The 24203-nt window shown below is 37.7% G+C and overlaps 1 protein-coding gene across 3 annotated transcripts in view; it reads left to right on the forward strand.

Annotated features, from left to right (window-relative positions):
• Positions 1-16616, forward strand: part of TSNAX (translin associated factor X) — a 33641-nt gene extending 17025 nt beyond the window's left edge. For 2 of the 3 annotated variants that reach the window (XM_047702223.1, XM_047702224.1), the window contains 2 exons: positions 10851-10978; positions 14750-16616. In XM_047702223.1, the coding sequence (XP_047558179.1) occupies positions 10851-10978; positions 14750-15127 (506 nt within the window). In that variant the 3' untranslated portion in view covers positions 15128-16616. Of the gene's footprint in view, positions 1-10850; positions 10979-13698; positions 13864-14749 lie in introns of all 3 variants that reach the window. The other variant, XR_007122657.1, reaches the window with a different exon arrangement.
• Positions 16617-24203: the final 7587 nt, after the last annotated feature.

Here is a 24203-nt window from a genome sequence, read left to right on the forward strand (position 1 = left end):
CACTGAACGACTCATCGAAATGGAGAAAGTCATGGGAAGAGTTTGATGATGTTCCCAATATCAAATCTTGCCTCAGTGGCTTCATTTAGCTAGAGAAAGACAGATTAAAAAGACCTTTCAACCACCATCTAAAAATCAAGAAATGATTTGGTAAGTAACTTACGCTTCTGTCTTATAGCACTTGGTAAGCAGTTTTATAATAAATATAGCTTAAATAGTAAGAAAGTAAAAGAGTCTATTTAGAATTTGGGATTAATATGGGTTTATATAATAATTTATGTTCCTGTTAAATATCTTGAACATCACTGCAAGGAACAAAGGAGTTGAGAATGCTGACAGGAGACGTTAAGGGATTACTATAGTGATTAAGTGAGATAGAAGAGACCATGATCCTTTGGTACTAGCAGAGTCAGCTTGGAGGGATTTAGAAGATCCCCAGATTACTATTAACTTTTCTACTCATTCAGGTTTGCTATTTAAACAGATAAAATTTACTCACTGAGGTGAGGTAGAAAGAGAGCGTCTGCTGTCAGACACACCTGGGTTTATGTGTTTGCTCTGATATTCCTTAGATTTGTAACCTTGGAGCACAGTATACAACCTATCTGAATTTCAGCTTCCTCACCTGTATGTGGGGATAGGAATAGCTGCCTCATGGGTTGTATTGAAAACTAAATGAGGTATGTTTATGGAAAGCATTTCCTATTTTGTTTGGCACATAACTGTTAACAAATATTCTCTTCCCTTCTGGAATTTAGCAGAATTAATTTGTAACAGTATGCTAAATTTTAAAATTCATTTTCATTTTGGGTTAAGAACTCAGTCATACTTTTTCAGTGTACACTCTTCAGTTTTAAAGTAAAAGCCATGTGCAAATGGACGATATCCAAATTAGACAAAGTCTGAATGGGTGAAATTGTGCTTAAGTTTTACTCTTGGTAGTATAATTGCATGTATTTTACAAAGCTAAGGCTTATGGATGTATTTTCAGTGTATAATTTATGTATTTGCAGGTAGATTTATTTTAGCAGAGTGGCATGTGACTAAACCTGGATCTGACTTTAACATTTCAGTGATCTAATAGAGCTAACTTCTGAAAAAATTGAAGTGGTGTTCTTAAAAATAGTTATAAATGCAGTTTTAAAAATTGACATACGATTTATACATCATAAAATTAACCCACTTAAATTGTATAATGCAGTGGTTTTTATTGTAATCACAGTTGTACAGCTGTTACCATTGTCTAATTCCAGAGTGTTTTCAGCATCCCAAAGGGACAACCCATCCCCGTTCGCCATCACTCCCCATCTTCCTTCTCCCACGCCAATACACCCAAGCCTAGACAACACTAATTTACTTTCTGTCTCCATGGATTTGCCTCTTCTGAATATTTCCTATAAATAGAAGCATACGGTATGTGGCCTTTTGTGTCTGGCTTTTGTCACTTACCGTAATGTTTTCAAGGCTCTCATGTATGTTGTAGCATGTATCAGAACTTTGTTCTTGGGATGCCTGGGTGGCTCAGTTAAGTGTCTGCCTTTGGCTCAGGTCATGATCTCAGGGTCCTGGGATCGAGTCCCGCATTGGGCTGCCTGCTCTGCAGGGAGCCTGCTTCTCCTCTGCCTGCCACTCCCCCGTTAGTGTGTTCCCACATGCGCGCACTCTCTCTCTCTCCCACAAATAAATAAATAAATAGAGCTATCTTTAAAAACAAAAACAAAAAACACTTTATTCTTTTTTAAGGCTAAATAATATTCCATTACATATATACCACATTTTGTTTATCCATTCATCAACTGATGGACATTTGGGTTGTGTCTACTCTTGGGTTATTGGGAACAGTGCTGCATTTGTCTACAAGTCTTTTGTGAGCCTCTACTTTCAGTTTCTTGGGTATATACCAAGGAGTGAGATTGCTGGGTCATATGACAAGCAATTTTTTAAAACACTGAAAGCCTGGAAAAAGTAGTTGAGTACAAAATTTGAATTTAGAATGAAACCTCTGTCTTGTCTGTTTACCTTTAATATGTTTTTTTTTTAAAGATTTTATTTATTTATTTGACAGAGATCACAAGTAGGCAGAGAGGCAGGCAGAGAGAGAGAGAGAGGAGGAAGTAGGCTCCCTGCTGAGCAGGGAGCCCGATGTGGGGCTCGATCCCAGGACCCTGGGATCATGAACTGAGCTAAAGGCAGAGGCTTTAACCCACTGAGCCACCCAGGTGCCCCTATATATGGTTTTTGATGGAGATTTGGACTGGATGTATATTGCTTAAGTATTATAAGAATAAGTAAAAATAATCAGAAGTCTTTAATTGGGTTTCCTTGTATATGTTCTAATAGGGGAACAAGGAGAAAAATAACAGATTACATAAAAGCAACCTACAGACTTCTCTCTTACTGGCAGCTGATTCTGTAAATAATCCTAATTGGATTTCATCCAAGGTAAAAGCAGAAGGGGAAGACATTGTTTGATGGAATATGGCAGTAGGTTGAAATTTTTCACCTTGGGGATTATTCACTGAAAATAGCGGATGTCCTTTTCATCAAGTTGAAACATAACTTGTTTAAACATCCTTTTACCTAGATGTGACCAAAACTGCTTTTCAGTGTTTGGGGCCAGATGTCCTTGAACTTTCTCTGTGTTATATCATGAAACCTACTTACCATGGAGCACTAATGGCCACCTCATCTCTGAAGTAACTTGAATCAAACACATTCTAAAGACAATTTAAATAATGACTTTAGATATACTTGAAAATGGAATGTTTGACAGCTGTCCATATTTATGTAGATTGACACCACAGATGAATTTTGAAGGCTGTTGTTCTATACCCTCCTTTTTTTTTTCCCATAAAAAATAAATCAGAGAACTTTAAGACCTCCGGTTCTGAACTTCATCAGTTTGAACTTCAATCTTGTAAGAATATTTCTTTCCATTAAGGACTTAAATCCAAAGTACTATAAATTAAGTATAAATAGATCATTCTGAACATTAGGTTTTAAAATATTTTTGTCATAGCACTTACAGTTCCATCAAACTAGTGAGGAAGAACCACAGGAATTATTTTAAAGAATTTTCTAAACATTTGAGTCTCTTCTCAAGGTACTTTTGGGAGTGGGGAAAGGAGAAGGTTGTAAAGGTGTCATTCTTTCCTTCAAAACTCTGTGGTGCAAAAATAGGTGTTGATAGCTCAGAGCTGGCTGAAACATGTAGCTGAAGTGTAAGTTTTATGTAAGTGGTATGAAGAAATGCATGCTTCCTTGACTGGGCATATCAGAACATTTAAGCCCTTTTTTTTTTTTTTTTTTTTTTTTTTAAATAGGTAAAAAGGATTTGAGAGAAGACAGCCTAGGCACAGAATAGCACGGAGTCATGAAAGTATGTGGTGTGAGAGACTAGAGAATAAAGTTGAGCAGAGCATGGAGAATAGTTGAACTGGGGATTTAGTGGGAGAAAAAGTGAAAAAAAAATTCATTAGGTTTTTTATGGAATTGACTGTAAAGAAGCAGTTAAGGTGGTGGGAAGGATATGAACTTTTGCATTAGATGTTTTTTTTACTTTGTGACATGGGTGAATTTCTTAATTTTTAAGTTCTCTGAGCTTCAGTTTATCTCTAAAGGAAGGATAATAGTCTAGTCACGTGAGGTTATAATATACATGAAAAAGGTGGATGTAAATACCAGATATGTTAGCTTACATATAACTAACACTCGGGACTTAGTAAGCTACTACTCATACTTTATTTATATTTTTAAAAAGTCTTGTTGGAGGCTTCTGATATATACCCCAAAACAATTAAAAGCAGGGACTTCGGCAGATATCTGTACACTCATGTACATGTCAGCGTTATTTGCAATACCCAAAGGGTGGAAGTGACCTAAGTGTCCATTGATGGATGCATGGGTAAACAAAAGGTCCCATGGCCGCACCGTGGAATGCTCTACCATCTTAAAAAGGAAGAAAATGCTGACACAATCTACCACATGGATGAACCCTGAGGGCATTGTGCTAAATGAAGTAAGCCGGTCACGATAGGATAAATACTTCACGATTCCCCTTCTGTGAGGTACATAGAGTAGGCCAGTCCAGAGACAGACAATAGAATGATGGTTGTTAGGGGCTTGAGGGAAAGGGGATTGAGAGTTGTTTAACAGGTTAGTTTCAGGGGCGCCTGGGTGGCTCAGTGGGTTAAGCCTAGGCCTTCCGCTCAGGTCATGATGTCAGGGTCCTGGGATGGAGCCTCACATTGGGCTCTTTGCTCGGCAGGTAGCCTGCTTCCTCCCCTCTCTCTGCCTGCCTCTCTGCCTACTTGTGATCTCTCTGCCAAATAAATAAAAAATCTTTAAAAGCAGGTATAGAGTTTCAGTTTTGTAAGAAAACAGTTCTGGAAATGGTGGTGATGGTTGTACAGCAGTGTGAATGACTGCCATGGAACTATGCACTTAAAAATACCCACTTAAAATGGGAAGTTTTATGTTTTTACCCTATTGGGTGAGTTTAATACTATTTCATATGCATTTATGTGTAAGAATGCAAACATTTTAGCAACAGCATACTGCTCATTTCTATGTCATTCAGCAGTGCTTTGTTCCAGGAGCAAATGACGGTTCTGTTTAATTGCCATATCATTTAGTTTTACTAAACGGGGTTTTTTTTTTGTTTTTGTTTTTGTGTTTTTTTTTTTTGTTTTTTTTTTTTAGTAGGAAGAATAGTTCCTGCCATTCTGAATTTGAAAATTACCATAGAGATCATTGTCTACTTCTGTTTTACAACTGAAGGGCAGGCATGGAGGTTGGTTGTACTTAGTTGATTTTGCTAACTACAAATCATTTTAAGAATGTGTTCACTGGAACCGTTTTCCATGCTTTCGATTAGCTCAACTGGATAAAACAGTTGGACAACTAATGAATTCAGCCAAATATTTTTTTCCATTCACAGAGGAGTGTTGTTTTACCATATAGTCTCCTGTAGGTAGCATCTTGATTAAATAAAGTTCATTAAGAATCAGGAATAATTTTTATAATACTGGTTTGCTGTATTCACTGTTTGTCCCCCTCTCCCTCCGTAGCTGAACTCTGGAACTTAAAATTATTTCTCTGTGATTATGCAAGGCATTTCAGCTGTATGGTCCCTGTTCTGCATTTAGCTCCATGTCTACCCTTGCATGTCCCAACAGTCCTTAAAGGAATCTTAAACAAAGGGACTTCTACTTTGGGATGCTATCCTTACGCATCATGAAGTAGGTCCTGGAATTTCAGTCTTGAACAGGATCAAGTTCTTAGATAGGATTTGCCCTTGCCAGTGTTTATAAGCAAAATAGTGCAATGTAGCAATATTTGTTCCCACTACAGTGATTTAAGCCACTTTGCTCAGAGAGCTTAGGGGGTTAGAATCCTTTTGATGTTTTAAGTACCATGTTTTCCCTCTTTTCCATTGGTGGTTTTTTTGTTAATTTATACTTAACTATATATACTACATATAGTATATATATGACCAAAGTTTTGTACTCTATACACATTTGCATGTGTGCACATACATATGTGCATTCAGCTGAAGCATTCTGCCTTTCCAGATATGCCATTCTACCATTTCACACTAGAGATTCTCCAGAGAAGCAGGGAAGAGAGCGAGTAAGGAATCTATATATTTAAAAGAATTGGCTCTTGTGATTGTGGGGGCTAACAAATATGAAATTTCCAGAAAAGACTGGCAGACTGGAATGTCAGTAATGAATCGGTGTTGCAGTCTCGAATCTGAACTCCGCAGTCTGGAAATATAGGCGAGGTTCCTCTGTTGCAGTTTTGGGGCAGAATTGCTGCTTCTTTGGAAAAACTTAATCTTTGTTCTTTTTTTTTTTTAAATATATTTATTTATTTATTTGACAGACGAGATCACAAGTAGGCAGAGAAAAGGCAGAGAGAGAAGGAGGGGAAGCAGGCTCCCTGCTGAGCAGAGAGCCTGATGCGGGGCTCAATCCCAGGACCCTGGGATCATGACCTGAGCTGAAGGTAGAGGCTTTAACCCACTGAGCCACCCAGGCGCCCCTTAATCTTTGTTCTTAAGGCCTTCAGTTGACTGGATGAACAGCCTCTCCTCACCCCCATTATGGAGGGTGATCTGCTTTACACAGAGTCTTATTGATTTAAATATTAATCACATCTAAAAAATACTTCACAGCCACATCTGGACTGATGTTTGACCAAGCAAGTGATCACCATAGTGAGCCAAACCGACATATAAGATTAACCATTATGTACTGTATTGTCATAGGAGAATAGAGAGGAGCCTGGTTCAGTTTAAGTGATAACCTCCCTTCTGATATCTTCTACCTTGAATTGCACATAGGAATTCATATCTTTTTTTTTTTCAAGATTTTATTTACTTATTTGAGAGAGAGACAGTGAGAGAGAGCATGAGAGGGGAGAAGGTCAGAGGGAGAAACAGACTCCCCATGGAGCAGGGAGCCTGATGTGGAACTCGATCCCAGGACCTTGGGATCATGACCTGAGCTGAAGGCAGTCGCTTAACCAACTGAGCCACCCAGGTGCCCAGGAATTCATATCTTGACCATCAAGCCAGCTCGAGGTTTATAGGTGTATAGATGTGATTATCCTCCATCTTCAAGTTTACATTGACTTACACCCATTAATCCAAGACAATGATTGCTCGGCAATGTCATTGAAAACCTTAGCTTGAAGGTTCAGGAAAATTTATGTTGCCACTTTGATGCATGTTACAGTCACAGTTGTTAGGCTGTCTCCCATCCCTATCAGTAAACGTGTAGAATAAGCACCTTGCCACTTGTGTTTGATTCTAACATTGAAAGTACTGCTGGTTTTGCTTAACATGGCCCTGAAATGTAAGCCAACCCTAGGAATTTGGAGACAGGTTATATACCTAGAAATATTGAAGTAGTGATTTATATTAACTGTAGGGAAATTCACATTACAGAATACATGTAAGTCTTGTGCATTTGTTGAATTTTTTAAGGATTTTAAGAACAATTCTGACATTTTACAAATATGGGTTTGTGTACCCATCTTTGAAATTTAACCTTTGACGAGTTATAACTTTCAGAGAGCGTGGCATGAGTCGAGGCTGATATAGGTAGTGGTGTGGGGGGAAGTTGAGCAGGGTCTTATTGAGCTGTGTTAATGATTTTGCTCTGTATTCTCAGAGCCATGGAAAGCTATTTGGGCTTTAAGCAGGGAAGTGATGTGACTGTTCTTTATTAAAAGGACAAACATTCAGTGGTATGAGAATGGATGACAGGTTAAAAAATGGATGCAGGGAAGGCCTCAGAATTGGCAAAACAAAGAGGGGGACTGCATTTGGAAGGAAGATTGTGATTTTGAAGTCCCTCTGATAAGATTGTCAAGTATGTATTTGGATATATGGGACTTTAAGCCAGAGATGTAAAGTTGAGGGATGGCAGCAGTAATTGAAGCAAGGTGTAGGTGAATTTGAGAGAGCCTGGGACTAACTAATAGATGCAGAGAGTAAGAGGATCTGGCCAGAGAGGTAGAAAAAATAGAAATTAGGAGATGATGCTATCAGAGGGGCCAAATAGAAACTCGTTTAAAGAATTCCTCCTGGGGTGCAGGGTCATGTCATGATCTGGGTGCTCAGATCATGATCCCTGGGTGCTGGGATCAGTTTCTCTGTGGGGCTCCCTGCTCATTGCAGAGTCTGTTTTGCCCCTCTCCCCTTGCCTCCTGCTCATCCATGCTTTCTCTCTGTCTCTCAAATAAATAAATGCAATCTTAAAAAACAAAAACAAAACACAAAGAATTCCTCCTTTAAAGTGGTCAAAATGCTGACTGCTGCTAAGATTGAGACTGAAAAAATGTCCTTTAACCTTATTAAATAGTGTAGTCTTCATGATAGCTGGTGTGTAGAGACGGGCTCAGGGTAGGATGAGGTAGGCTGAGAAGTGTGAGGTGAGGTTATTGAGAAATGTTGTAGCGAGCTGCTTTAAGAAATTTAGCTCTGAAGGGGAGAAGAGAGATGGGGCAGTAGTTGGAAGGAAAGAGGTCCAATAGGCAGGAGAGATCTGAGCATGTTTGAATACTGACCATTAGCATCTGATAGAAAACACAAGGTGGAACATTGAAGGCAGGATCCATTTCAAGCTTCCTGCTGGGGTTGCATCTTTATCCTGATCGTAGAGACAGCAACTAGTCTCAAAAGATAGAATACTTCCTCTGTAGTGATGGGTGTAAAGGAGAAATAATATCATTATTTATTTTCCTAATTCCCTATTGTATTCACCAAGGTCCAAACAGGAAACAAGCTACACAGTAATTTGAATAGGGCAAGTTTAATATAAGGATGAACTGTGCAGGGGGTTACCTGATAGAGCAAAAGTCTATTCTAAAAAGTATAGGAATCTCGGAGGGGGCAGCCACTACCCCAGACCTAAGGCAGGGTATTCAAGAAAGAAGCAAATCTAGAAGGGTATACCTCTCACCCCCACCCTCCCTCACCCCTTGAAGGCATGGCCCATTGGATGGCAGAGAAGTCTGCTGAGGTATTGAGCTGATTTCCGGAATTTCCAGAATTCTCAAACTCCTTGCCCAAAGTGGTGGTGGCTCATTGGGAAGCTGCTCTCAAGGAAATGCCGTGTGCTGGTTGCCTCACAAAGAGAAGGCTGCTAGGAGGGACACGTGAGAGCCGGGAGGAGAACTTACTTGTCCTTTGCTTTCCTTCCAGTGCTCTCTACCAGCAAAGTTTAATATTGTGCCAGCTGACATGTTTTAGGGTCCACCTCCGTTATCTGAAATAGTGGAGCTGAGAGACAGTAAATGGACAAGCGACATTGATGATTGATCTTTTAAACTTTTTCTACTTTTTTGCTATAATGATAATGATGAATATCCTTGTATGTAAATCTACGTGCACATATTTTCTGTTTAACTCACTCATAAGAGCTGACCGTAGTAGAGCTTATTTAGAGATGCAACGAGTGGTCCTTAGGTTTTGTTCTTCCCTTTTGTGTGCGCGAAGTTATTTCTGGAAGGAAATGACAAGTACAGATTGTCTTTGGGAAAGAGAATTGGGCGGTCACCTATTCTGAAAACAAAAATTTTACACAAATATTTTTTATTGTAAATGTAAAAGATGTTATCTGTTCTGTTAAACTTAACTTTATTGTTTCATTTCTCAGCATGTTACGGTTTATGAAACAGTGTCCTATTCTATCATGTCCTGTTCTGTCAGCTGAAGGCACCAGTCTCTGACCTTGCTTTAACATCACTTGTGGCTCAGAATGAATCAGGGTATTTTATTTAGTAGTTTCCTCTTACTGCTATCAAAACCAGGTCATCCACTTCCCTTTGTTTCTTTGACCCTTACGTGGCATTTGATGTGATGATACCCAGTGGGGGGGTCTTAATAACGCTGCTGCCAAGCCGGACTTGTAGTGTCAGCGCTGGGAGGACTCTTCACAAGAAGCGTTAGAGAGACAGCTTGAGTGTGATGAGTCTACTCATTTCTGAGTTTTCTTTCTGTAGTAAGAATTCTCTTTTTGTTCTTACAACAAAGCCTTGTTTTTTTTTTTAGGATTTTATTTATTTATCTGACAGAGAGATAGCAAGAGAGGGAACATAAGCAGGAGGAGTGGGAGAGGGAGAAGCAGGATTCCCACAGAGCAGGGAGCCTGATGTGGGGCTTGATGTGGGGCTCGATCCCAGCCGAAGGCAGATGCTTAACGACCAAGCCACCCAGGCGCCCCTACAACAGAGCTTTTACAAAGAATACTAAGACAGTTTCTTTACAGTAATGACATTCATTTTAAGAAATACTTTTTCCCTGTAAATATCACTTTATGGATTATGCTGTAATAAAATAACATTGAAAATTGTAGGTAGAGAATTTAGTTTTTTCAAAAAACACTAGAAGAAACTATTTATAATACTGTTTTTTTGACCTTTACCAAAATTTGTTTTTATTTCAGTGTTAATTTTGTAGAACTTAGATCTGGTACAAAATTGTATTGCTCATTAGGTTTTTTGTTTGTTTTTTTTTTTTAAACTTAAATTACTAAAGCAGAAAAGAGTTATCTGTTTCTTCAATCCATTTTGGAGTAGGAGGGAAAAAACCAGTATTTTGACACTTAATTCTGTATTATTTAGTGTTTTTTGCCTATTAAAATTTCAAGAAAGATCCAAATTATGTTTGATTTTATGCCTCGTTTGATTAAAACATTATCTGTTTTGCTGCTTCAGGGAGCAAAAAATAATCCAGTGTGTAGTTTCTGCTACAGCTTAAAGAATTTTATAATAGCATTTTCTTAAATTCTTTAAACAGTTTTTTTTTTCTAAGCATCTTTAACATTTCTCCATAGGAAGGAGTGTAGATTTTTAAGACTATAAAGACCCGTGAAGTAGAAAGAGCTTGAGTACATTTATATTTGAGTGGTCTGTGAAGTTCAGTGTCAGAAATGTTTGGTGTGTTCAGTACTAACACCTACCATCTATCTCAAGTAATTCTGTGTAGTCTTAAGTATTGAATCCAGTGTTACCATTAGAGTCCGCATCCGTTAAGCTTTTTTTTTTAAGATTTTATTTACTTGAGAGAGAGAGGGAGAGCAAGTGGGAGGGAGAAGAAGAGAGGATCTGAGGCAGATTTCACACTGAGTGCAGAGCCTGATGCAGGGCTTCATCTCACAACTATGAGATCATGACCTGAGTCTAAACCAAGAGTCGGACACTTAACTGACTGAGACACCCCAGTGCCCCCCATTAAGCTCTTGTTGAACTAGATGATGAGCAATTTGAAGTTCTTTATTGATGATGGTCTGACTAATTCATTGGTTGTTTCTTAGTCATTTTCTCGGTTGGTATTTCAGGACTGCAGGAATATGTGGAGGCTGTCTCTTTTCAACACTTCATCAAAACACGATCACTAATCAGTATGGATGAAATTAATAAACAATTGATATTTACGACAGAAGACTATGGAAAAGAAAATAAGACCGTAAGAATTTAAAATTCATTTCACATTTATTACATAATTTATATGACAGTATAGTGATGTTAGGAGATTTGCTGGCTTGCAATGCTAAGAATGTTGAGATAGCGGCATTCCTTCTAAAGTGTGATTTCAGAGATACCCAATTAAGGAAATGGCCTTTTGAAAATTTTTGCTCATGGATGGAACAAGAGCAGCTGTGGCTGTGTTGGGGGAAAATAATGCTATTTATCTAAAGCACTGCTAAGTGATTACTGTTAAGTCCAGTCTTGATTTTACTGTTATTTATGATGTGCCCTTTGTAAGCACTATCTCATTTAATTTTGTTATTAACTGAATGAGGTAAGAATTATCACCCTCATTTTACAAAGTAGGAAACAGGCTTTAGAGAGTTGAAACAACTTCTCAAAAGCCACACAGCTAATGAAGTGTGACAGAGCTAAACTTGGAAACCAGGTGTTTTGAAACCTAAGCCAGTGCCCTTGCCCACTCTGCTAGTTATTTCTCAAAATGTGCTACAGAAACCCTTGTACCAAGTATGTGCCTCAAAGGAGTGTTTTATATGATTTGATTTCAAAGTTTTCAGTTAGGCCGTGTTCAGTATATGGCACATAAGTGCTCACTAGCGGTCATTATAAAAGTTAATATAAAATTGTTACTGTATAGGAGAGCTGTTAATCACTTACTAAATTCATAAAGCTTGTATCTGAAAATTACGTAGCTATTCCGAATTAAGAAAAGAGACATTTTTGCAGTTTGACTTTTAAATAAATACTGTTTTTCCCCTGGGTTTCAGAATGTAATATTCAGGCAATGAAAGGTGAGATTTGATACTTCCTGAGATACCAGTACACTTAAGGATACAATTAGACAGTTTTTCCTATCTTAGTTTTCATAATTTTTTCTTACTTTTTAAACATTACTCAGCCAGGATGGTTAGGCAGAAGTTGGAGGAAGCTGTAGAAATAATGTTTTCTTGAATATTAACTAAAATGTTAACATTGAAAGGTCAGACTTAATTGGGCATGACAAATATAACTTTAAGGAAGCCATGTATATTCTCAGTTTTTAAAATTATATGAGGTGTATTAAGGAGGATGTTCATTTTTGAGAAGTAAAATTTTGAGAAGATTGAATTATGAAAAGAATAAAGTAAGCCTATTTGATCCTGCTTCTTAAATATATTAGAGAAGTTACCACACCCTCTTTCAAGTTCTTTCTAATTCAGAATGCAAATAATCAGGGTAAAAATGTAAAGAAAAACTGAGAGTAATGCATTGTTTTCAGGATTTAGGTAGTAAATTATTCTATGACTATGGTATCATAATAATTCATATGTACTTTTCAAATTAAGACCCACATTCATAAATAATATTTCCTTTTAGTATTCAAGATTCTTGGTGTCGAAAATTCTGGGCTTTTGATAGGGGAGGACATTTTGTTCTGACTTGCCTACTGAGAATATTGTCAAAACCATTTAAATTTTAAAAAATATTTTACTAGGAAAAATTTCAAACATACAGTAGAGAGAATAGTAGCATATGGACACCCATGTACCTACTACCTGGACTCAGTAATTGTTACTATTTTACCATATTTGCTCTATCGAGATACTTTTCACTAAACTACTTTAAAGTAGGGGCGCCTGGGTGGCTCAGTGGGTTAAACTACTTTAAAGTAAATTATAGATGCCATGATATTTCACCCCTACATACTTCAGACACATCTTGAAAAATTGCATTTCGAGAAATTTTCTTTTCTCTAGTTTCTAATAGAATTATCAGCAAAGCAGAATTTATTTCCTTGGTAACTAGTTGAAAATTGTTAAATTTTTAACATGCTTGTTTCTCGAAAATCATCTTCTTAGGCATAACCAGGGAACTCTTTCCATCTAATGATAGAAACAAAGAACATTAATATGTGCTTAAGCCAAAGTTATTTTTATAAACAACCTATAAAATGTGGTCCTCCCCCCTTCCCCTCCCATAATCTACCCTTTCTCAAAAGATGCCAGTTCTCCTAACAGTTAATAGAAACAAAACATAACAGGTAGTTTTATGTCATGATGTTGTTTCAGAGGCATCAGAAAAATTAGGAAATTATGACTTTGGATACTTATCTGGGTATGTCATTAACTAGCTCTATGACGTATTGCATTTCTTGGACCTCACTTTTTATATCTGCGTTGAAAGGATTGGCCCAGACAGTCTCTGAAGAGTCCCATGATATCAAGTGATGTTGATAAAAACATAACTTTGACTCTGTCATTTCCTTGCTTAATTCTCAGTGACTGTCTGTTACCCACAGGTAAAGTTCACATTCCTTAATGTGACTTTCTTTCTGTAGTCATCCTGTACTACTGCTCGCTTTAAACTTTACCCAAGGAAATACCTCATGAGTTCCTCCAATACGTAACACAGCCCTCACCTGCACACTTTTGCAGTTCTCTGTGCCTCAGATGGCCTCCAGTATGATTGCAACCTCACTCAGCGATGTCTCATACAGACTTTTAATAATAATGTAGGCCTCTCCTCTTCCAGAAAGGTTCCAATAGAGGGAGGGAAAAGTGGACGTGGAGAGAGGAGATGGATGTGGTGGTGGCGGTGATAGCAGCTAACATTTATTGAGTATTTACTTTGTGTTGGGCATTATGCCAAGAGCTTGGTAAATGTTATCTCATCCTTAAAATAAACCTCTGAGGTAGGTACTGTTATCCCATTTTACAGATGAGGAAACTGAGGTTTAGAGAGATGAAATAACTTGCCCAAGGGCATACACCTTATGAAGCAAGGTCCTGGAAGAGGTGGGAGGAGATGGGTCAAGGTCATTTGGAAGAGTTAACCTCAAACAAGAGGAGGGACAACTCATCATCTGAGACTGGAGGATAGAAGGTAAAGATGGATGGGGACATAAATGAGCTTTTTATTTTGTTTTGTTTTGTAGGATAAGGTCATTGAGAGAGTTTATGCCAGGTGATCTGGCAAATGGTCAGGTCAGTGAGAGTAGACAAGATCGTCTACTGGCAGTGGAGAGGTTTGGGATTGTGTAGGGGGCTGAGGAGAGTGGTGAAGGTTTGGAATAGAGTTGGAAGAGACCGGAGAGAAAACTTATAGGAGTAAGTAAAAAGGATTGGTGAGTATTTGTAGCAGTACCAACTCTGTATAGTTGTGATTACTTTTTTTTTTAGTCCAGTGGTACTCAGCCACTTGAATAAAGCACTAGCATGAGTAGATTTTAATATCGATTCAGGGTGGTGTCTCCGTTGGGCAGTTGGAGAAAAAAACAACAAAGGAGTCTAAAGGAGCTGAGGAGGAGACAGTGAAAGCGATAAATCACGATGGTCCGTGCTATGTGGGGATAGAAGAGGCCAGAAAGGGACTAAGCGACTTAGGAAAACATGAGTGGATCACAAACCTGGAGGGCTTTATGATTTGTCATTTGAATAAGTAAGTGACTGTCATGCCATGAAGTCACCAGGCTTCGTTTAAGAATGTTTTCATTTTACTTCATATGTCAAGTGAAGTTGGGAATAGTTGATTTTAAAATGATACAGTATTAGATCACAAAATTATCAGAGTCACTTACTGCAACTTTCTACCCAGGGCATGCATTCTTGTAACATCCCAAATGGTCATTAAACAAAAAAGACCTTTTTACTTAGAGATTAGTAGGACTCATCTGCTCTTGATTTTGTGCCTTATGATAAATGCGATACCTGCATATTCACACTTTTTCACGTTGTATTTTCTTTGTGTGTGTGTGTGTTTTCTTTACCAGCCCTCCTCTGATGCGCAGGATAAGCAGTTTGGTACTTGGAGACTGAAAATCACACCTGTTGATTACCTGCTGGGAGTGGCTGATTTAACTGGAGAGTTGATGCGGATGTGTATTAACAGTGTGGGGAATGGGGACATTGACACCCCCTTTGAAGTGAGCCAGTTTTTACGTCAGGTTTACGATGGGTTCTCATTCATTGGCAATACGGGGCCTTACGAGGTTTCTAAAAAGTTGTATACCCTGAAACAAAGTCTGTCCAAAGTGGAGAATGCTTGTTATGCCTTGAAAGTCAGAGGTTCAGAAATCCCAAAACATATGCTGGCAGATGTCTTTTCAGTTAAAACAGAAATGATTGATCAAGAAGAGGGCATTTCTTAGGATACCCTACTTGGTTGTTATTCTCTTGAGAGACCAGTTTGTAAGACTGTTATTTAGTAATTCGTTTGACTTTATTGTGGCTTTTACATAGAAATGTTTTCAGTTGTACTTGTTTTAAATTGTAAACAACCTGTACATAAATTATCGAGACGAATCATTTCTTTATCTTACTCATGAACGTTTGCATACAAATGTTTGCATATATGCCTATTTGAATTTTTGCTGGCTAAATTTCATCATTTATCTTTGTAATGTGAACATGCTTCAGAGTGCACTTTCTGCCATACCTGTTTTAATTTACAGTGTGTGAAGTCTGGAGTGATAATATTTAGTGGAAGCCATTTATAATTTAAGTGAAGATTTTGTTATATATAGCAAAGATTTCTTAGTTACGCGTCTGGACTTGAGCTTCCTGTTTAAGTTTCTTGGTAATATTTTGTCAAGCCTCCACTATAGGCTTATTCTATAGGACAAGAATGAAAAATTATTAAGTTATCAATAGACTTAATTTTATGAGGTATAGTAGTGAGAATTCATATTATATTCTGGCCAGTTTTTAGGCCATTTTGAATCCATTTGAAAGCCTTCCAGAAAAGTGACAAGACACCCAGTTTTTAGTTTTTACATCTGGTTTTTATCCTTTATCACAGAAAGTCTGATAGTGAATTGGAGCTAATGTTTTAATATCTTCACTGGTGTTTGAGTTCAATTATATAATTGTACATACATCTGAAAATCTTTCAGTAATGATTATTTAGCAATTCTTCCATTGTCATTATATTACATTAGGCACGTTTCTTATAGATGTGTCTATAAGAAATTACATTTAAATAATTATAATGAAGTTTGAAATTTTTGAAATACTGAGTTAATTCAAACCTTTATAGTTGTCCAGTTGTGTTACTTGATAGTATAAAAAGTTGCCAAAGAAAATTTATCATGTACAATTCAGCAATAAGACAATTGTCAACACAGTTGGGAATAACAGTGGTAGTCTCTAGTAATATTTAGAATTGGAATTTGCCTTCTGGAATTAGTTATAGCTTATTCCCTGTGATGTGAAACTGATTTGAGCATGACACTACTGGCTGACAACCAGACGTTTCCATTCGGTTTTGTGAGTTTTGAGAATCTAGATAATGGATTTTATCATTACATAACAGACTAGCTGCTCTGTTTGCAAGGGCTGGTTCTTTGAAAGTGAAATTTTCCCCAAAACAAATATATATCTCATATATATATCATGTAAAGGAAAATGAGACGTAGACATGCCTAATAAATTAGGTTCGTTGGTTTGCTTTGGTGGTGATAAGTGTTTTGGTTTTCCTACTTGAGGACATTGCTAAAATATAGTTTCATTACATATTTTTGTTTCTTTTGCCACTTAAAGTTAAGTTTATAATGTTAAAAGTAAAATAATAAATGGATTGATGAATGTCTTACAGATGTTTAAAACTGAAGTCTTTAAATAAAATATTAAAAGATAAAAGTTAAGCTTATTTTTTGATCATATTGAGAAATACTTAATCAAATTGTTGTAGAATTTTTGGCCTAAATAGGAAGCCTAATGGAGACTAGCTTAATGTGGAGATTTATTATTTCCTAAAATAAGTCCAGAGATAGAGTTTTAGGAAGGACATCTCTTCAATCATTGACCCAAACTGGGTAACATTCTCATCTTTCTAAACCAGTTAGTGGAAAGAAGGAGATCACTTGGATAGGCCAACATACCTTTTTTCTGAGAGGAGGAGAGACACAAGAAACCGAATTAGGGCATTGTCATCATAGGAGGAGGGACAAATGGCCTTTGGGTAGGTAGTCAGCAGTATTTACCACAGGTGGATTGGTGCCAGTTGCTGTTAATGCACTGCCACGTTGCATCTTATATGGTGGGTCTTGGACCACTCATAGTAGAGCATCTCTAAGTATATCCTGAATGTCCCTCAGTTCTAAAATAGTTGGTCTGATAGCATCATCTATTGTAATATTTTTCATCTTTATTATAAAAAGACTGGTTCTGGATTACATGGCAAGTTACTGACAGAATTCTGAAATAAAATTGGGTTATTTCCTTCGTAAGTAATCCCTGCACGTATTAAATCAGTGGGTTTCAGAATCCACACTGCAGAGCCTCAGGGCTTTCTGAGGGTGCCTCAAAGAAGATGCTGGCTATGTAAATGAGTCATTTGGCAGAATGGGTTTGAAAACTTGATTCAGATTCTTTGTACTCTATAGACTCACCTTAGATTCAAATCTACAAATAGATTAAAAGAATAGAGTAAGATATTTCATACAAATAGTAACCAAAAGAGAGGTATACAACTTAGACTTTAAGGCTAATTTTTCGTTTTTGCTGGGGACATGAACAATCTGTAATGGTTAAAGGCTCACTCTATCGAGAATATATGGCAATTACAAACACACACACACAGACACACACACACACACACACACACACACACACACATTAACCACAGAGTCCCAGAATACATGAAATCACATCTGACAGAACTCAAAGGAGAAATAGACAATTGAACAGTAGTAGTTGGAGGCTTCCATACCTCACTTTCAGTGATAGCTGGAAGGATAAGACCGATAAGTAACGAAATCGAGGACTTGGAGAGCACTATAGACCAGTTGGACTTAGACTCACATAGAGCACTCCAACCACTAACAGAAGACACAGTGTTCTCAAGTGCGTGTGGAACATAATCCACAAAATGTCAGGTTACAAAACCAGTCTCAATACATTCGAAAAGACTGAAACCATACGAAGTATGTGACCACAAATAGAATGAAATTAGAAATCAATAACAGAATAACATGCAGAAAATTCATAAATAGGTGCAAATTAAGCAACATATTTCTGGGTAACCAGTCAATCAAAGGATGTAATCACAGGGAAATCGGAAAATATTTCAAGAGGAATGAAAAATATACAACTGACGGGATGCAACAAAAGCGGTTCTCAGAGGAATGTCTTTATAGCTTCAAATCTGTACATTTTTTTGTTTAAAGATTTTATTTATTTATTTGACAGAGACAGCGAGAGAGCGAGCACAAGCAGGTAGACCAACAGAGGCAGAGGGAGAAGTAGGCTTTCAACTGAGCAGGGAGCCTGATGTGGGGCTGCATCCTGGGATCCTGGGATCATGACCTGAGCCAAAGGCAGATGCTTAAGGACTGAACCACCCAGGTGCCCCTCAAATCCTGACATTTAAAAAGAATGAAGTGAAGTCAATAATTAAATCTGCCTTTAAGAAACTAGAAAAAGGATAGTAAGCTAAACTACAAAACAATTTAGAAAAAGGAAATAACAAATACTTGAATAGTATATAAATGAAGTAGGAAATAGAAAAATAGAGGCCATCAGACCAAAAAAATTGTTCTTTGAAACGATCAACCTAATTAGCAGAATGGGGGTGAGGATTGGGAGTGACTGCTAGCAAGTATGTGATTTATTGTTGAGGTGATAGAAATGTTCTAGAATTAGTGGGAATGGTTGCACAACCATGTGAATATATTAATACCCATTGAATTGTACACTTTAAGATGGTGAAATTTATGTTTTGTGAATTGAATCTTTGTATTAGTTTTTTAATGCTTTGTAAAAGTAGATTGATTGCTTTGTTGAAATTTTAGAGAAATTGCCTAGCAATTTCCCACCATTTCCTAGCAATGTGAAACTGGGTATAATACTTTGCTTGTGAGAGGATTTTTTTCTAAAACAATCTGTGCAGTTTCTTTAATTGTATAGGACTATTCAAGCTTCTATCATTTCTTAATGGTAAGTTTCAATAAGGTATATTTTTCTCAGGATTAGTCCTTTTTATCTTTTCAAATTTTTTGATACAAAGTGTTGTTAGTATTATTACATCTATATCCTGACTATATCTGTATTCATATATTTGTGTTGTCTCTCTGTATCCATTTTTCTTAGTCCGTTTTGTCAGATGTATCTCCATTATGTTAGTCTTTTCAAAGAGTTACCTTTTGCTTTTTAATTATTCTTTTTTTAAAAATTTCAATTTCTGTATGGTTAACATACAGTTAATATTAGTTTCAGGTGTACAGTGCAGTGATTCAGCAATCCTACACATTTCTCAGTGCTCATCGTGATAAGTATACTCTTAATCCCTGTCATCTATTTCCCCCATCCTTCCTTCCTCCGCTCCTCTGGTAACTATCTATTCTCTATAGGTAAGAGGTTTTTTTTGGTTTATCTCCTTTTTCTTTGCTCATTTGTTTTGTTTCTTAAATTGTACATATGAGTGAAATCACGTGGTTTTTGTCTTTCTCTGACTTCACTTATTTCAGCATTATACTGTCCGGATCCATCCATGTTGTGTCAGATGGCAAGAGTTCATTCTTTTTAATGTCTGAATAATATTCTTTTTTTTTTTTTTAAATATTTTATTTATTTATTTGACAGACAGAGATCACAAGTAGGCAGAGAGGCAGGCAGAGAGAGAGAGAGAGAGGAGGAAGCAGGCTCCCTGCCGAGCAGAGAGCCCGATGTGGGGCTCGATCCCAGGACCCTGGGATCATGACCTGAGCCGAAGGCAGAGGCTTTAATCCACTGAGCCACCCAGGTGCCCCTCTGAATAATATTCTTTTTCCATTCATCTATCGATGGACACTTGGGCCGCTTCCATACTCTGGCTGTTGTAAGTAATGCTGCAATGAACATAGGGGGTGCACATAGCTTTTTGAATTAGTGTTTTCATATTTCTGGGTAAATACCCAGTACTGAAATTGCTGGGATCATACGGTAATTCTGTTTTTAATTTTTTGAGGAACCTCCATACTATTCTTCCACAGTGGCTCACCAGTTTGCATTCCCACCAACAATGCGGGAGGATTCTTTTTCCATCCACATCCTTGCCAACACGTGTTGTTCCTTGTGGTTTTGATTTTGGCCATCTGACAGGTGTGAGGTGTTATCTCATTGATGTGCATTTCTCTGATGATGAGTGATGTTGAGCATCTTTTCTCTGTCTGTTGGCCATCTGGATATCTCTGGGGAAGTGTCTGTTCATGTCTTCTGCCCATTTTTAAATTGAATTTTATTTTGGTATTGAGTTGTAGGAGTTCTTTATATATTTTAGATACTGACCCTTTTTCAGGTATGTCTTATAAATGTCTTCTCCCATTCGGTAGGTTGTTTTTTAGGTTGTTGATTATTTCTTTTGCTGTGCAGAAGCTTTTTATTTTGATGTAACAGTAGTTTCTTTTTGCTTTTATTTCCCCTGCCTCTCAGAGAAATTACTATCTGTACTGTCTTCTAGGATTTTTATGTTTTAGGTTTCACATTTAGGTCCTTAATCTGTGTATTTTTGCATATGTGTAAGAAAGTGGTCCAGTTTCATTCTTTTGCGTGTAGTTGTCCAGTTTTCCCAGCTCCGTTTGTTGAAGATTGGCTTTGTTTTTCATAGTCTGTTTTCTGTTTCCTTGATTTATACTCTCATTATTTACTTTCTTTGGGTTTATGTTCTAATATTGATTATAGTATTTTTTACATTCTTCTTTAGGTTTTTAAAAATTTTTTCTCTGAGTCTTGAACTTTGTTTGGTTTTTAAAATTCATATCAATAAATGCTCCTGGAATGCTTATTAGTAAGATATGATGCTTGACTAGTCTACTTTCTTTATAGCCCTGGATTGGTCCACCAGATCTCCTAGCTTTAGAGGTCTAAATGTCTCCCCCCACCATTTGGGATTTAGGTAGTTGCCTGATTAGCTTCTGTTGGCTGATGTTTATTGTTTTTCTCCCCGTTTTTATTTATTTATTTTAAATTTTTAATTTATTTTTAAAATTTCTTTTCAGTGTTCCAGAATTCATTGTTTATACACCACACCCTGCTCCATGCAATACGTGCCCTCCACAATACCCACCACCAGGCTCACCCAACCTCCCAACCCCCGCCCCTTTAAAACCCTCAGATTGTTTTTCAGAGTCCACAATCTCTCATGGTTTGTCTCCCCCTCCAATTTCCCCCACCTCCCTTTTCCTCTCCATCTTCCCATGTCCTCCATGTAATTCCTTATGCTCCACAAGTGAGCAAAACCATATGATAATTGGCTCTCTCTGCTTGACTTATTTCACACAGCATAATCTCTTCCAGTCCCGTCCATGTTGATACAAAAGTTGGGTATTCATCCTTTCTGATGGAGACATAATACTCCATAGTGTATATGGACCACATCTTCCTTATCCATTTGTCCGTTGAAGGGCATCTTGGTTCTTTCCACAGTTTGGCGACCGTGGCCATTGCTGCTATGATCATTGGGGTACAGATGGCCCTTCTTTTCACTCCATCTGTATCTTTGGGGTAAATACCCAGTAATGCAATTGCAGGGGCATAGGAAAACTCTATTTTTAATTTCTTGAGGAATCTCCACACTGTTTTCCAAAGTGGCTGTACCAACTTGCATTCCCACCAGCCGTGTAAGAGGGTTCCCCTTTCTCCACATCCTCTCCAACACATGTTGTTTCCTGTCTTGCTAATTTTGGCCATTCTAACTGGTGTAAGGTGGTATCTCAATGTGGTTTTGATTTGAATCTCCGTGATGGCTAGTGATGTTGAACATTTTTTCATGTGTCTGTTAGCCATTTGTATGACTTCATTGGAGAAGTGTCTGTTCATATCTTCTGCCCATTTTTTGAAGTGATTATCTGTTTTGTGTGTGTTGAGTTTGAGGAGTTCTTTATAGATCCTGGATATCAGCCTTTTGTCTGTAGCATCATTTGCGAATATCTTCTCCCATTCCGTGGGTTGCCTCTTTGTTTTGTTTACTGTTTCCTTTGCTGTGCAGAAGCTTTTGATCTTGATGAAATCCAAAAATTCATTTTCACTTTTGTTTCCTTTGCCTTTGGAGACATATCTTGAAAGAAGTTGCTGTGGCTGATATCAAAGAGGTTACTGCCTATATTCTCCTCTAGGATTCTGATGGATTCCTGCCTCACGTTGAGGTCTTTTATCCATTTCAAGTTTATCTTTGTGTATGGTGTAAGAGAATGGTCGAGTTTCATTCTTCTACACATAGCTGTCCAATTTTCCCAGCACCATTTGTTGAAGAGACTGTCTTTTTTCCACTATATTTTTCCTGCTTTGTCGCAGATTATTTGACCATGGAGTTGAGGGTCCATATCTGGGCTCTCTGCTCTGTTCCACTGGTCTATGTGTTGTTTTTACACCAGTACCATGCTGTCTTGGTGATCACAGATTTGTAGTAAAGCTTAAAATCAATCCTCTTAGTATCTATACAGTCTTTTCAAAAAGCTTATTCAGAAAACTATAGCCACATCCCAGCCCTTGTAGCCACGTCACCCATACCCAATCCAGCAATGGGGAGGGAGGGAGGGAAAGGGGGACTTTGAGGACCACAGGGGTGGGAGGGCTGTGACCTTGTCTCCATAGGCCTGCACTCCCTTGGTCCTCGGCCTCTGCCCTGCCTCTGGGTCCCTTATCCCCAGACCCCCTAGCAATGTACTTGTGGAGGGGTGGGCAGGGCCTAGGCATTGGCCCCACCTTATGCTTGGGCCAGCCTAAACCTCTCTACCAGCCTTGGGCTGCTTAGGAATTAGGAAATAATGAGATTTCCTTTTGGTCATTTGTTTTTATTCTTATTAATTTAATTTTTAAAATAGATTTTCTTTATTTATTTGAGGGAGAGCGGAGCTAGAGAGAGACCACAAGGTGGGGGAAGGGGCAGAGGGAGAGGAAGAAGCAGATTCCCCACTGAGCAGGTAGCCTGATTTGGGACTCCATCCCAGGACCCTGGGTCATGACCTGAGCTGAAGGCAGATGCTTAACCAACTAAACCATCCAATCACCCCAGTCATTTGTTTTTAAACCATAAATGGAGTTTTGTTGAATAAATGTCCCAAAGCTGTCCCCTAATAAAAGTTCTTATTTGTAGAATCACATTGATATTTTAAGTCAGGCATTATTATCTATTATGACTGCTCTTCATGTTCATATAATTTGTGTCTCAAGAGAAAGGTTTTTTTGCTTTTGTGGAATAAAGTAATATACATAGTTAATTTTCAGTCATCTTCCAATTTTAGGGTAAAAGTTTTCCCTTTTGTTTTTACCTTTATTATTTGATATTATCCCACTTGCGATATAATTGACAGGCAACACTGTAATTTTAAGGTGTAAGAAGTTGACTTGATACATTTATAAATTGCAAAATTATTACCACCATAGTATAAGCTACCACCTCCATCCCGTAACAGTTACCTTTTTTTTTTTTTACATCCATTATCTTACGTGGTTACATACCATTTCTTTTTTGTGGTGACAACATTTAAGATCTCTTCTAGCAACACTCAAGTATATGAAACAATATTATTAGCTATAATCGCCATGATGTATAGTTAGTTGTTAGTCTTTGTGTACTCTCTTAGCAGTCTCCCTGTTTCTCCCACTCCTCAATCACCACTTTATTCTCTTTGTCCTTTTTAGATTATTAAAAAGGTGATATCATATGGTACTTGTCTTTCTCTATCCGACTTACTTCACTTAACATAATGCCCCTCAAGGTCTTTCCAAGTTGTTGCAAATGGCAGGATTTCCTTTTTTCTCATGCCTGAATAATACTATATTGTGTGTGTGTGTGTGTGTGTGTGTACATCGCATCTATATCCATACACCCATTGATGGACACTTAGGTTGTTTCCATATTTTGGCTCTTGTGAATGCCGTAGTGAGCATAGGAGTGCAGGTATTTTCAGTATCCAGTTTTCATTTTCTTTGGCTATATACCTTGAAGTGAGATTTCTAGATCATATGGTAGTTCTTTAATATTTTTAAGGAATCTTCATGCTGTTTTCCATTGTGGCTGCACCAGTTTCCATGCCTACCAATAATACACTAGGATTCCTCTTTCTCTCCGCCCTCACTAACACTTATTATCTCTTGTCTTTTTGATGATAGCCATTCTAACAGGTATGAGGTGGTAACTCATTGTGATTTTGATTTGCTTTTCCCTGATGACTAGTGATGTTCAGCATCTTTTCATGTGCCTGTTGGCCATGTGGATGTTTACTTTAGAAAACCATTCCCTTCTGC

Source organism: Lutra lutra, chromosome 14, assembly GCF_902655055.1.
Source record: "Lutra lutra chromosome 14, mLutLut1.2, whole genome shotgun sequence".
Classification (NCBI taxonomy): Eukaryota; Metazoa; Chordata; class Mammalia; order Carnivora; family Mustelidae; genus Lutra; species Lutra lutra.